The sequence below is a fragment of the Tarenaya hassleriana genome, unplaced genomic scaffold (assembly GCF_000463585.1).
Source record: "Tarenaya hassleriana unplaced genomic scaffold, ASM46358v1 Cleome58, whole genome shotgun sequence".
Taxonomy (NCBI): domain Eukaryota; kingdom Viridiplantae; phylum Streptophyta; class Magnoliopsida; order Brassicales; family Cleomaceae; genus Tarenaya; species Tarenaya hassleriana.
In genome coordinates, this window is record NW_010968329.1 from 521,579 (window position 1) to 535,184 (window position 13,606).

The 13,606-nt window shown below is 38.3% G+C and overlaps 2 protein-coding genes across 2 annotated transcripts in view; one reads left to right on the top strand and one right to left on the bottom strand.

The window, feature by feature from the left end:
* Positions 1–1,738, bottom strand: part of LOC104798793 (polyadenylate-binding protein 8-like) — a 7,172-nt gene extending 5,434 nt beyond the window's left edge. The window contains exon 1 of the mRNA XM_010520995.2: positions 1,138–1,738. Within this exon, the coding sequence (XP_010519297.1) occupies positions 1,138–1,378 (241 nt within the window). The 5' untranslated portion in view covers positions 1,379–1,738. The remainder of the gene's footprint in view (positions 1–1,137) is intronic.
* Positions 1,739–6,801: 5,063 nt separating this feature from the next.
* Positions 6,802–8,460, top strand: LOC104798794 (uncharacterized protein At4g06744-like). Its single transcript, XM_010520996.1, has 2 exons — positions 6,802–7,601; positions 7,730–8,460. Exons 1-2 carry the CDS (start codon positions 6,814–6,816, stop codon positions 8,295–8,297), a joined length of 1,356 nt encoding a protein of 451 aa, XP_010519298.1. The 5' UTR covers positions 6,802–6,813; the 3' UTR covers positions 8,298–8,460.
* Positions 8,461–13,606: the final 5,146 nt, after the last annotated feature.

Here is a 13,606-nt window from a genome sequence, read left to right on the forward strand (position 1 = left end):
ATTTCATCTGTGCACGGAGGAATGCCGCTCATCATCTTTTTTCCACGTCAAGGTTACTCCAAATGTTAACAACGACAACTCAATAAACAAACTGACCATGTGAAAGCGGAACATTAAAGTTATCCAAAATCCAGCTACTCAGCATAACCTATTAAAGAAAGGTAATTTATTTGGCTTACTATGGGCAGCCCAGTGCGCAAAGCATCCCGTTGAGTGGGGGCTAGGGAAGGGCCGTGTATTATAGGCAAACCTTACCTTGCAGAATATTCTGCAAGAGGCTGCTTCCAAGACTCGAACCCGCGACTTCTAAGTCACAACGACAACACCTTAACCGGTGCGCCAAGGCTTCCCTTCCTTATTTGGCTTACTATTAGGAAAAAGGTTAAAATTAAGGAAAACTTAGGGTTCCTTTATACTTAACGCCATCCATTTAGCCCCATCTTACTACAAAGGTGAGCATTTCATTAAACTCAAGTTTTTATCTATCCCTCCTACGTCCTACCTTTCTTGGTATGTCTATGTACATCAACATATACCTAACAGCAAAACCCTTAGCATTTGCCTAGTTCATATACAAAAAAAAAAAAACCATTTCCAAACAAAGCTACTACAATAATATGCCATGAGATATCGAAATCGAATTTCGTTGAGAAATCTGTATAAACTACAATGCTAAAACACAACATAAGAAATCGGCTAAGAGGTAACCAACAAGGGAACACAAATCTGTTTATCTTTGATCCTCACTACAGTTAACATGATGCTAAAACCAGATCAAGGGCAGTTAAACTTTGCACGTGTAATGAATATAAGAAGTACAAAAGGAAAACCAAGCTTCCGAGCCCAACAATCACAGTTAATCACTCTTATCTTCAAGACTACCTAAAGTTTTGCCTTTCTACACAATCCTACGAAATTAACGCCCTTTCGCTTTCATCATCCATGAACAAAGGATCTTATAAACATCAATACCATTTCAGTAAACCCAAATTAAAATACCATATCCAGATCATGAACACTAAAACTCACCACAAATTCAATCAAATACAGACGCCTACCAACAAACTTGAGCTAATAATCATGAAAAACTCGTTAAAAAATAAACCTCACAACAACAGCAAAGCTAAAGAGACTTACCATCCTGAGGATTGCCATAGTTAACATAGCCATAGCCAAGAGATCGACGGGTCGACATGTCCCTGCAGACACGAACAGAGACCACCTGACCCACTTGGCTAAAGGTCTCGAACAGCTGAGAATCCGTCACGGTAGGGTCCAGATCACCGACGTACAGTGACGTCGTCCCCAGCTGCGCCGCCGCCGCAGAAGCGGACAATCCACCGTTCGCACTCTGACCCTGAAGCTGAACCTGAGCCATTGCCACAACAAAACGAAAACAACAATACCTCTTCTCTGCTCAAAGTCCTGTTCACCTTTTTCTAATTTTTTTGGGGGTAATTTTCCTTTTTTTCTTCCCTCTCCTCTGATTATTTGCTACTGCAAGGGAGAAAACGGTATCGGAGAATAAAAAGCAGATATGTCGGAGGAATTAAAATCCCAAAAATGAGATCTTTTTTTGGGGTTTTTCTTTTTCCTTTTTTGTGGGTTTTTTTATTTCGAGGAGAGGGAAGGAAAATCGACGGTCACCGCCGGCGAGAGTTGCGGCGGCGAGTCAGAGAATCAGACGAGTCGGGGACCGAGTCCTCAGTCAAGAAGATGGTGAAGAATGCAGAGACAAAGAAGGGGACTATGCAAAGTTCGTGTTGTTTAAATACGGAAGAGTTTCGTAAAACCCTAAGTTTAGTCCTAAGGAGACAACGCAATCTCAGCCGTTGGATCAGACAGAGACTCTCCGTGTGGGTCCCACTTAAATTGGAATACTGTGTAGTGAGTACTGTGGAGAGAGAGAGATCCTTTCTACGAGACAAATTCTCACAGACATTCAAATTGTTTTATTTTTCGTCATCATTAGTATTTTTCAAGTGTGTTAAAGTTTTTTTTTTTTAATAAGAATGTGCTTGTATTCCTTCCCGACCAATCAGAGTTTTAACGAAAAGGGGATTCTCATGCGCAAAACGGATAAAACTAGAATCAATGACCTAATTTAAACGATACCAATGCCGGATGAATTCGTTCATGATTATATTCGTCGGACTCTGCAGTGAGTATAAGATATTTATCATCGACCTGTCTACCTTGTATCGGAGGTGGTAGACGAAGTGAATCATCTCCCGATGGATGCGGCCGTTCCGTTCGTTCCAAAGCTCATACGCCACAAGTTGCGTAAGTAACTTCATGATGAGGTGAACATGTGATCGGGACTCGTGACCAGTCTGCCTTAACAATCATGGCAGCCATATATGTAGTAGAAGGGTTTTTCCTCAATTTTTCTGCGAAAAAATGCCATAATGAAATACTAAAATCACAAGAGAAAAAGAGGTGCTCGTGTTTCTTCCTCCCGGTAGCAGAGAATACAACGATTTGGTCCGAGGATCCCCCAACTAGCCAGCCTGTCCATTGTCAGTAGCCACTTGTGAAAAATCTGCCAGCATGTCGCGGGATGCATTTCTTAAACCACACCAGGTTATGTCATTCAACAATAGTCCCCGGGGTACGACAAAGCTCCCATGTTTGTTCCGTTTTAAAATTAGGCATGTAGTCATCGTCCGTGCATCGCCACAAACATGTGTCTGGTCCTGCACCAGGCCTCGGTGGATCAGTCTGTAATAAGAGGATATGAAGTTGCTGGATGTGGTCGTTCCGTGCGCCCGGCAAACTCCAGCTTCTGTCCCGTATTGCATCTGCCACCATAGTCGTTTTCGGTATCTGCAACAGCCGAGGACCACCTGAGCCAATGAAATCAATCAGGGGTTCGAGAGGCAGTCAACTGTCATACCAAAAAGACGCCGTCTTTCCATCTCCCAGGTTAATCTTAGTGAAAGGCCTCGCCTTTGCCTTGAATCATAGCAATTTCTTCAAGTTTCATGTAACAGTGGTCGTCTGTTTCACTTCCCAGTAAGTTTTACCTTTGAAAACATTGTGTCGAATCCACTAAACTCACAGAGATCCTGCCTTAGTCAGCAGTAGCCAGACCAGCTTAAGACGGAAGACAACATGTGTCTCCTCAATCCTTCGTATCCCAAGCCCTCCTTCCTTCTTAGGCTTGCATATTACCACCCATGAAACCCGATAGCTAAGTGAGTGATCCCCTGCATGCTGCTAGATAAACCTAGAACATAGGCTATCAATCTCTTTTAATACAAATTTAGGCAACGCAAAGGTCGTCCTCCAAACATTGACCATCCCATAAATGACAGAGATGACAAGCTGAAATTTTTTCCGCTACAGAAAGAAATCTGTTTAGCCAACTATTCATCTTCGCCTTAACCCTGTCTAGGAGAGGAGTAAAGTCTGCCTTGCTGAGTCTAACCGGACTAAGAGGGACGCCAAGATACCTTACGGAAAGTGAGCCAAGAGCAATGCCAACCGAAAAGGACAGGTTCTCCTTTTCGACCACACTCATGTCGTAGAGGAATAACTCAGACTTCTCTGCATTAATTTGCAGCCTCGTTTTTTCACTAAACTCCCGGAGCACTTTTCTTACCTCCAACAACTACTGCATGTCCCCCTAACAGAAAATGATTTGTATTAAAGTGGAAAATGTACATGGTAAGATGTTGGATAAACATGAAAGCATGTTTACATCAGCGTCTATAGATCCCAAATGACAGTATTTGTTGACCTAACCTTCTATAAAAAAAATTGTGGAATCATTTTGAAGGTCATTAGCTAGAGGTGCATTGGTAAGACGGATCGCAACCGCTTTGTTATGGATTCATCATCAAACATCGTCTTAATCTCAAGTTTATTTAAACCTTCTTTTCTACTTATTTCAAATTTGGGTTCAAATCGTTATTAACTGCTCGTTTCCAAATAAATCTAGATCTATCTCTTCCTTATACTCTTTATTTTTTTTTAATCGGAGCATTCTACGTTTTACATATCCAAATCATCTTAATCGCCTCTTGCGTAGTTTTCTTTTCTACAGTTATTACTTTTAATTTCTCTCTAATACTTTAATTTCATATTCTACCCATACTTGTGTAACCCGTACATCTATCGCAATATTCTCGTACCGACCACATTCATTTTGGAACCATATTATTCTTTCATCGCTCAATATTCACTACCAAATATCAATACGAGTTTTATAGCGGTACGGTAGAATTTTCCTTTCAATTATATGGAGATCTTCCAATTGCAAAGAACTTCCATGACTTATCTCCATTTCATCTATCATGTTTTTATCGTATGACTAATATCTTCATCACATCCTCCATCATTTTGAAAGATTGAACTGAGATATTTAACCCTCCTTACATATCTTTTTGTAGTATTGCATTTGCATATAGTTTTAGATTCATATAAGTTCGCATCCATAAAAACCATTTTGAATATTAAATTAATTATATATAGGATGATAGAGCAAAAACATTTTGGAAATCTAATAAATTGGTTGAATATGGTTGAATCATGTTGAATTGATAGCTCAATTTTTAGGATAATCTAGATCAGTTTGTAGGATGAATTCATTAGTTAGAATCCATAGAATTGATGTGACTTAGTCCAAGTATATAAGTTTCGTTGAGAATCCTTCCCACTTTTTGCACGTCGAAGAAGTCTAATTCAAAAAGTACCTATAAAAATAATATCTCGACACTTTGATGTCAAAATATCGCTAATAAAAATCATTGGATCATATAAGTACATCGAAAACCGATGATTTCAGTTTATATTGTGAGTCGGGTATCGAAAAAATTAAAGTTAAAAGAAAAAATTTGGTAGGAACACTTGTCGATTTCAATGTCTTAGAAAACTGAGACACCAACTTTTTTTTTTAAAAAAAAAAAGATATGACCTAGAGAAAGGTAAATTGGTTCAAGAAATATATTGGTAGATTGTAGAGATCTTTGTCGGATTCGATGTAACTAGGAGTGGACAAAAAAAAAACCCAAGATTCGCACATTAGACTCGGCCCGCAGGTCAGTATCCGAAATTTGGGTATTCAAACATCTAATGAGATGAGATCGAATATAATATTTAGAAAATCTTTAGTTCACATTCGGGTAATAAAAAATGAGACGGGTAATTATTCGCGGATACCCGAAGTATTATAAATTTACAGTTTTATCTCTAAATTTTAACTATATTATATAAAATCTAAAACTACATTTATTATAACTTTCAATATACAACTTTTTTATATATTTTTATTTATTTTATATATTATATTATAAAAAAATTTATATTTATATACATATTACAATTTATATATATAGTATATATAATTTATATATGATATCTACTATATTTTTGTTAAAATTTGTTTAAAATTTCGGATTCGAATACTCACAGATACCTAAAAATTATCTTGTATATCCGATTTTCGGACACTCAAATAAATCGGATTCGAGTTCGATTAATATAATATAAAAAAATTCGGATTCGAGTTCAGATAATCCTAAAATTCCGATTACCCGATATGTGTCTCCTCTAAATGTAACGGTATATAATTCATGATTAGAACGAATTAATTTTCAAAAACGAAAATCATAGTAGTCAGTTTTGGTTATGTTTATAAGGATTAGGTTGATAGAAGTTTCGGTTTTGAGTTGTATTTTTAAATTATTGATAGTTTTAAAAATATTAATATCGGATAAGTATTAAAAATCATATTATTATGTATAAATTTTATTTTGTACTAATATTTGATGTATAAATCTGAAATTTAATAAAATCATTATATTTTATTTTGTATAATTTAAAATGATTTTTATTAAAATTTGGATATTGTTTTTTGTGATTTTTAATAATTATTATTTTTCTATAAAATTAATTGGTATAGGTTAGATTACAAAATTAGTCGGTCTTTTAATTATTTTCATATTTAAATTAAACTTGGAATTTTAAAAAGTAATTTAAAAGTTCTCATGAAAATGACACGGCAACGAATCTACACATGCCGTGGTATCCCCATATGATACGGACTATAATTTTCGTTTTTGTTATATATTATAACAACTTTAATTATAATATTTTTTAAAACAATTTTAATTATAATATTTCAACCAACCATTCACACGATGGTCGTTTTAGACATACTAGTGAAGGCTTTTGTTTTTTAATTTGTAAAGGATTGTCCAAGATGGGGACCCTATACCTAATAATAATAATAATAATAATAATAATAATAATAATAATAATAATAATAATAATAATAATAATAATAATAATAATAATAATAATTGATGACATGTACTTACACACATATAATCTTTTTGGTTGATAAAAATCGATGAATTTTAAGTATGTTTATGGTTGTGTTAGCAATCGCTGACGATTTTGTAATTTAATGTAGATATACGATATATTTTTAATTCAGCTTAGGATATTAAGATACTATGACAAATTCGTACAGATTTTTTTTAATTATCCCTATTACTCACGGTAAATAGATAAAATTGACATATATTTACATTAGTTAGCATGTCATAAAGGAACTGCATTATTATTATTTTTTTACTTGGACTTGGTTGAACACGTAACATGACAACGAAAGGTCAATTTATTTTAATTACAAATTTTTAATCAAATTGTATTATTTTGTCGGATATAATATTTATATCAAATCTCTTGCGACAATATATATTAAAATCCCCCCATTCACAATAATACATACATATGCGTTGACTTGTCCCATCTTCTATGTTGTATAAATCTCAACACTTAACTCCTCAAACACACACGAAAATAATGGCCCCAAAGAATTCCTCCTCTACTCTGGTTTTCTTGATTTTGATTCTCCATTTGCTCTCGCTTTCAAACGTTCATCATGCCCTATTGACCGACGGCAACAGCAGAAAAACCCTAGAAATCATCATCGGAATCGGAGGCGGTGGTCCCTCGCCCGAATCCGAGGACAGTCCTCCACCTCCTTGCCCTCCTCCGCCGTCTCCTCCGCCACCGCCGCCTCCTCCTCGTTTCGTGAGTCCATTGATCGAGAAAGTGTTTCCGGTGATCAAGAGGTTTCAAAAGCTTGTTGAATACGATCCGAAGAACAAACTCAAAACATGGGAAGGTTATGATGTTTGTGCAAAGGACAAATACGTGGGCCTCGAATGTGCAATATACCCAGGAACGAATTACCTCGCCGTTGCATCTGTACAGTTCAACGAGTTTAACCTGGCCGGCAAGCAACTCCGTCTGGATAACTTCCTCGACAAGTTAGAGGAAGTTACCATCTTCCACGCCAACTCCAACAATTTCGTGGGTTCTGTTCCGAGGGTAGACAAGTTGAAGTACTTGTATGAACTCGACATTAGTAGCAACAAGTTGTCGGGAGAGTTCCCGAGTTCAGTTCTTCAGGCCAAGAACTTGACGTTTCTTGATCTCAGGTTCAACTCATTTTCGGGTATGGTTCCTCCTCAGGTTTTCAATCTTGATCTCGATGTTTTGTTCATCAACAACAACAATCTCGTTCAAAACTTACCCGAAAACCTCGGCTCCATCACCGCTCTTTATCTCACATTCGCCAACAACAGGTCAGCAACGCTCTTAATGTTTTTCATTTAAACAAAACCCGAATCTCCGTCTCGAGAAATTACATGCGATTGATGAGAATTGAATCCTGCATCTTTGGTTTACTGTGGTTTTTCTTGTGATATGCCAGATTTTCAGGTCCGATTCCAAGCAGCATAGGCAATATCAAGAACTTGCAAGAAGTTCTTTTCTTGAGTAACCGGTTAACCGGTTGCTTACCATACGAAATCGGAAAGCTAAACCTAGCAACGGTATTCGATGTCGGGTCTAACCTCTTAACCGGTCCTATACCTTATTCCTTTGGATGCTTGGACAAGATGGAACAACTCAACTTGGCAAGAAACACATTCTATGGAACCATACCCGAAACCGTATGTAATCTTCCAAGGATCCAGAACTTGTCGTTGTCATACAATTACTTCACGCATGTGGGTCCGAAATGTCGGGAACTGATAAAGAAGAAGGTTCTGGATGTTCGAATGAACTGTATTTTAGGCCTTCCGAATCAACGATCGGCCACTGAGTGTTCAAAGTTCTTCATGAGAAAACAGCCTTGTCCAAACCCTAAATCGTTCTTTTGGATCCCTTGTGGAAAGAATCCCTACGGTCCAAAACCCGATCAAGATCGATCCAATGGTTTACCTTCTCCGCCGGTATCGTACAATGCTCTTAATCCGGATCGGATTCGGAACCTTTAATCGATTTTTTCTTATCTAAGCTTCAGTGTGACATATTGAAGCAACAATGTAATATGGTTCATCAAGCCTCATACCATCTTGTTGTACACTTTTTATCGAGTTTGTTCGTTCTTGTACTTCCTAGTTGTCATGCACATGATTCAATGACTTGTTCTTGATTTTATTCGAAATTGAATAAAAGAGGTACAATAACTAGAAGGCACCCTCAAATTTCATGAATTGATTATAATCTTTTTATTTAAGACATTAAAATCATTAACAAGTTGAAAGACTTAAAACAAATCCACCAATTAAATTTCGGATTCTTTTGTGTCAGGTAAATAAAATCGCATATTGTAAACAATAATCAGGATAAATAATTGTTTTTATTTGTCCACATTTTCTTGTGCGCGCACGACGAGTAATAATTAGCTGGACGTTTTGGATATCACATTATTTTGATTTCGATTTTGTAAAAATTATTGGTTTGACCCAGAACTTGAGGAAACTTGTACACTTAAAAGGTGAGGTTAGTAGATTCATCAAGTCGTAGGGTCTGAAATGGGACAAATGCTAGCTTCTGGTTTGATCTATGGACTGATTTGAGACCCTTGCCGGATTACATTGGTGTTGAAGGTCCCCGACAATTAAGGACGTGATTGGTTGCACCGCTGCCACCACAAACGGAGAGGTTACAATTTCTGACGGGTGGTGGCGATTGAGAAAACAACTCGTTAAACCGTACCTAAACGCAAACTCAAAACGCAAGTGATAAGTTGCGTTACGGTTGCGGTTCCTAGCGTTTATATAGAAAAACAAAAATACCTCCTTAAAATTGTAAAACCCTAAAATTAATTCGGAAGTTCATTCGTTCGTAATTTCTTTCCTCTCTATTTTCGATTTCTCGCGCGCCCTAAAATTAATATCGTCTGATCTCACAGTGGTTGTATCATCTGATGTCATACTTTCTAGATTTTGCTTTTTTTTTTCTCTTGTATGACTCGATTTATTTATTCGTCGATACTTGAACCAAACCTAGAATTTGGAAATAATCGCAGATTGGAATAGGGAACTCAAAATCAAATTTTCTCTCGGATATAATGATGAGGTCCTCTCTTTCGCTTCTCTGTTTCTCGATCGTTTTCTTCTTCATTTCCCTCATCCGCACATGTCTTCTCGTAGCTCCTTTAGATGTTCTTCGTCCATTTGTTTTATTTTGTGAAAAACAACCGAAATTTCCACTTTTTGGTTATGGATTTTTTCTCTTGTTTGGACTTGTTATAGTCTTTGTGAATAGGAGTTTTTACCTAAAATTTATTCAAATTCACGGTGTTCTGACACTAACGTCAACTTGTTGCTTCTTTGGATGTTGTTTACGGTTTCTTTTGATGATTACATTGTATCGATCGACGATCTGTATCTTCATGTAAAGATAAGAAAAATCTGGATTTTGAACAAGATAGATCTATAAAATATTGCGGAGATCCTTCCGTTGTTTAATTTTCATACCTTTCAAGTAACCAGAACAGAGAATGGGAAGAAAATGCACTTGAAGTTTTAAAAATCCCTTCATAACTTCAATGGACTCAGTTGCATTTTCTGATTTTCAGTCAAATCTCTTGTTAATTCAACAAACAATTGAACAGATATTAGAGAATAAGTCCTATCTGAGGTCTTCTCCTTCGTGAGCACCACAAATGTTTGTATAATTCGATTTTTTTTTCAAGGTTCTTCCAAGTGCAGGCTTGATTTTGGTTTCACTATAAATGTCGTTGATTATAGATTAAGGTTTATTATACTTTTTCCACTTATATTCATATAATTCACACATCATTTATGTTTATAGGTACAATAATCTCTTGATGATTTTGATTAGTATCATAACTTAAGTTTAATTTTTGATATTATGATTTGAGTTTAAAAAAAATAACAGTATCACATAATTATATAATTTTAGATTTATCAATAGTTATTTTAAATATTTTATAATAAAATTATTATTTTTAAGTAAATATAAATTAAATTGATAGAATTAAATATAAAACATTATATACAAATAATTTTTTATCAAATAATAATATAAAAATTAATTACAATTAATTTAAAAAATTATCTTAAAATCATGTCTTTTTTTGTAATTTACATCAAAACGCAAACATCAACCTTTTTACAACCATTCACCTCTAATCACAACCAACTGCAATCGCTATCAACAACCACTTACCAACCATTCAATACTAACCCCCACAATCGCTACCCAACATTCTGAAAACGCTACCACTCGGACCCACAACCGCAGCAGTATAACCAGTCAGTGTGACAGTCTGGGCGCCGGTGCGAGATGCACGGATAAGGAGTTGTTCCTAACGACCTTCTGGGTAGGGGGTACAAGGATGAATCGAACGCAAGGGAATGAGAGAAATCCGAGGGCTGTGTAGGTATGTAACTACACAGTCAGAGATAACTTAAAGGAATTAATTGAGTTACTCATAGGAACAAGATTTATCTACCTTTTCGGTTGACCATCTCGAGAGAACTCTAAAGTTAAGCGTGTTCACTTTGGAGTAGTCTTAGAATGGGTGACTGTGACACCCAGGATACCGTAGTAGGGGGAGTGATTGCCGGTGCCAGAGGCACGGGTAAGGAGTGGCTCCTGATGAGCTTCTAGGTAAGGGGTACAGGGATGAATCAAACGCATCTGAATGAGAGGGATCCGAGGGCTGTGTTTTTCTCTCTCTCTCTCCCTTTTCCAGGTCTGAGAATGAGTGAAAGAGTGAATTATTGCGTTCCCCAATTGCTTCCCACCAAGAAAAGTCAAAGAAAAATACACTTTGGACTTTTTCAGTGTCTTAGTCTGGAGCTGACCAACTATTGGTCAGCCGGACCAAGTACACAGCCGATACACTTGCCGACAGTCTGGTCCCGCGGGCCAGCGGAATGATCGGCCGGACAGAGGCTAGGGCTCTTGATCTGGAGCTGACCAACTATTGGTCAGCCGGACCAAGCACACAGCCGATACACTTGCTGACAGTCCCGATCCGGTGGACCAAGATCCTGGTCCGCCGGACCAGACAGGTCCGAACCAGCACGCATAGTCCGACTGACTCGTCCGGTCTTCAGGACAACTCTTGGTCCGCCGGACCAAGACAAGTCCGAGCTTCACGTATTGATCCGACGGGTGTTGGGTTTCCTGGGATCTCATGAGCGAATCTAATTCCTAAGATATCGATTCTAGGGTTTGCGCAGCGGATGTAAAACAAAAATTTTAATGAAACCCTAGAACCTATCATGCATGATCTTGTAGAAACGTTAGAACGCTTACCTCAATCGATCCGGGGCCTGTATCATTCGAAGAACGCGTCTGATCACTATAGACTGGAAGAATACCTTGTCCTCTACACGTATCCACACGGCGGAAAGGATTCCAACGGTTGGAACTTGTCTGCTAGGACTGAAGAACGCTTTCTTCTTTGCGCAAAGGATTCATATCTCGAATAGAGTTTGTTCGTGATCTTACGAACGCCAGTGATGATTCCAGTTGATGATCCTTTTGTATCGCGATATCATATGTCGAACATAAGGCATGGACTGCTTTCTCGTTCACTGAGTTCGACTGTCTGAAATAGACGATGTTCGTCTATAGTGCGGCCACACATTTCTACAGTCTCGCTCACACGAGGGGCCCAACGATATCTCTCTCTTTTACGAGAGGTACAAATCCCGTCTTGACTATCTACAATCCAACACATGATTCGTTTCGTACCTGATACACACCTTTATAGTCCTCCTGTTACGCAGGACGTTTGACGTAATCAAAGTACACAATTCCTCATGTTGGATTCCGTAGATATCTCAGGTCTTAGGATCCAATCATGGAACCGTCATATGAGATTCAAGTCATGACGCTAGTGTTGGTTGTGATGCTCTAGGATGATCCGTGATATGACATTTCGACTATGTATTGATTCATTGATTTATGAATGCATTACTTTTCCCGTTATATGATTAGCATGTTTGTTATATTACGGTAAATATCCTTGAATCATTGCAGATGATTCTAAATTCCCTGGTCAGTTATCATTGTGGGAACAATGATGAATTAAGACTAGCATGATGTGTGATGGATGATTTTGATCATATGCATTAGATGCGAATCACAATCATGGGTTCTCGTTTGGAACGAGTTACTGGATGACCCGCATGAGATTGTCACATGGACATGAGTCATGACTTGAATCTCATACAGCGGTTCGTTCTTGCGCGACCTTCAGGTTAACCTTGATATTTCTGATAACCTCAGTCGTTTCCTCCACAATTTCAGGCCCAAAATTTCTTCGTTCTCCGATTTCTGCCCAACAAAGAGGTGTCTTACAAGGCCGCCCATACAGCGCCTCGTAAGGTGGCATACCGATACTAGCATGGAAACTGTTGTTGTACGCAAATTCGCACAACATCAGGTGTCGATCCCACGGAATTCCCCAATCCAATATACACGCTCTCAACATATCCTCCAGCGTTTGGATAGTCCGTTCCGACTGTCCATCTGTCTGTGGGTGATATGTCGTGCTCATCTTCAGCTTCGTTCCCAATGCATCCTGTATCGCATTCCACAGTCTTGAGGTAAAGCGAGGATCTCTGTCAGAGATAATCTCACTTGGCACTGCGTGTAATCGGACGATCTCATCCACATAGATCTGTACCAATCTCTCAACTGTGTACTCTTGTCGGATCGGTATGAAATGTGCCGATTTAGTTAATCGGTCTACAACCACCCAAATTGCATTCTTCTTTGTCGGAGTTATTGGTAGTCCAACCACGAAATCCATTGCTATAGAGTCCCACTTCCACTCCGGAATCTCTAATGGCTGCAACTTTTCTCCAGGCATTTGTCGTTCAGCCTTCACTTGCTGACACGTCAGGCATCGCGCAACAAAATCTGCGACGTCTTTCTTGATTCCGGGCCAAGTATACAACTGTCGTAAGCCTCGATACATCTTGCTAGCCACGCTATAGATGAATGTACATCTATTTTATCAGTCGGTTTGCCTAGACGAGTAAGCGGTTGAACTTGAAGGGTGGCTCATTCCATGCCCTTGTTCAACCTATGACATCGTGAGACAAAGGATCAGAACTCGAACTAATGCTGGCTTTGTTAGATCACCTCTAACTCTATTCTAGGTGGGTGGTCATGGCGTCTTGCTAGAGGCTAACCATGACTTGTGGTTCGGGAAAGGGTTTCCGAAACCACTACCACTTCGAATGGGCCTACAGGGTCACACACCACTAGGGATGGATCACACGTGAAGAGAACAACGCGAGAAAAGAGCGAC

Bases quoted from the DNA above. Each gene is read 5' to 3' on its own strand.
- LOC104798794 (XM_010520996.1), top strand. From the start codon at position 6,814: ATGGCCCCAAAGAATTCCTCCTCTACTCTGGTTTTCTTGATTTTGATT. The intron at 7,602-7,729 runs GTCAGCAACGCT...GTGATATGCCAG, and splicing joins CTCACATTCGCCAACAACAG to ATTTTCAGGTCCGATTCCAA.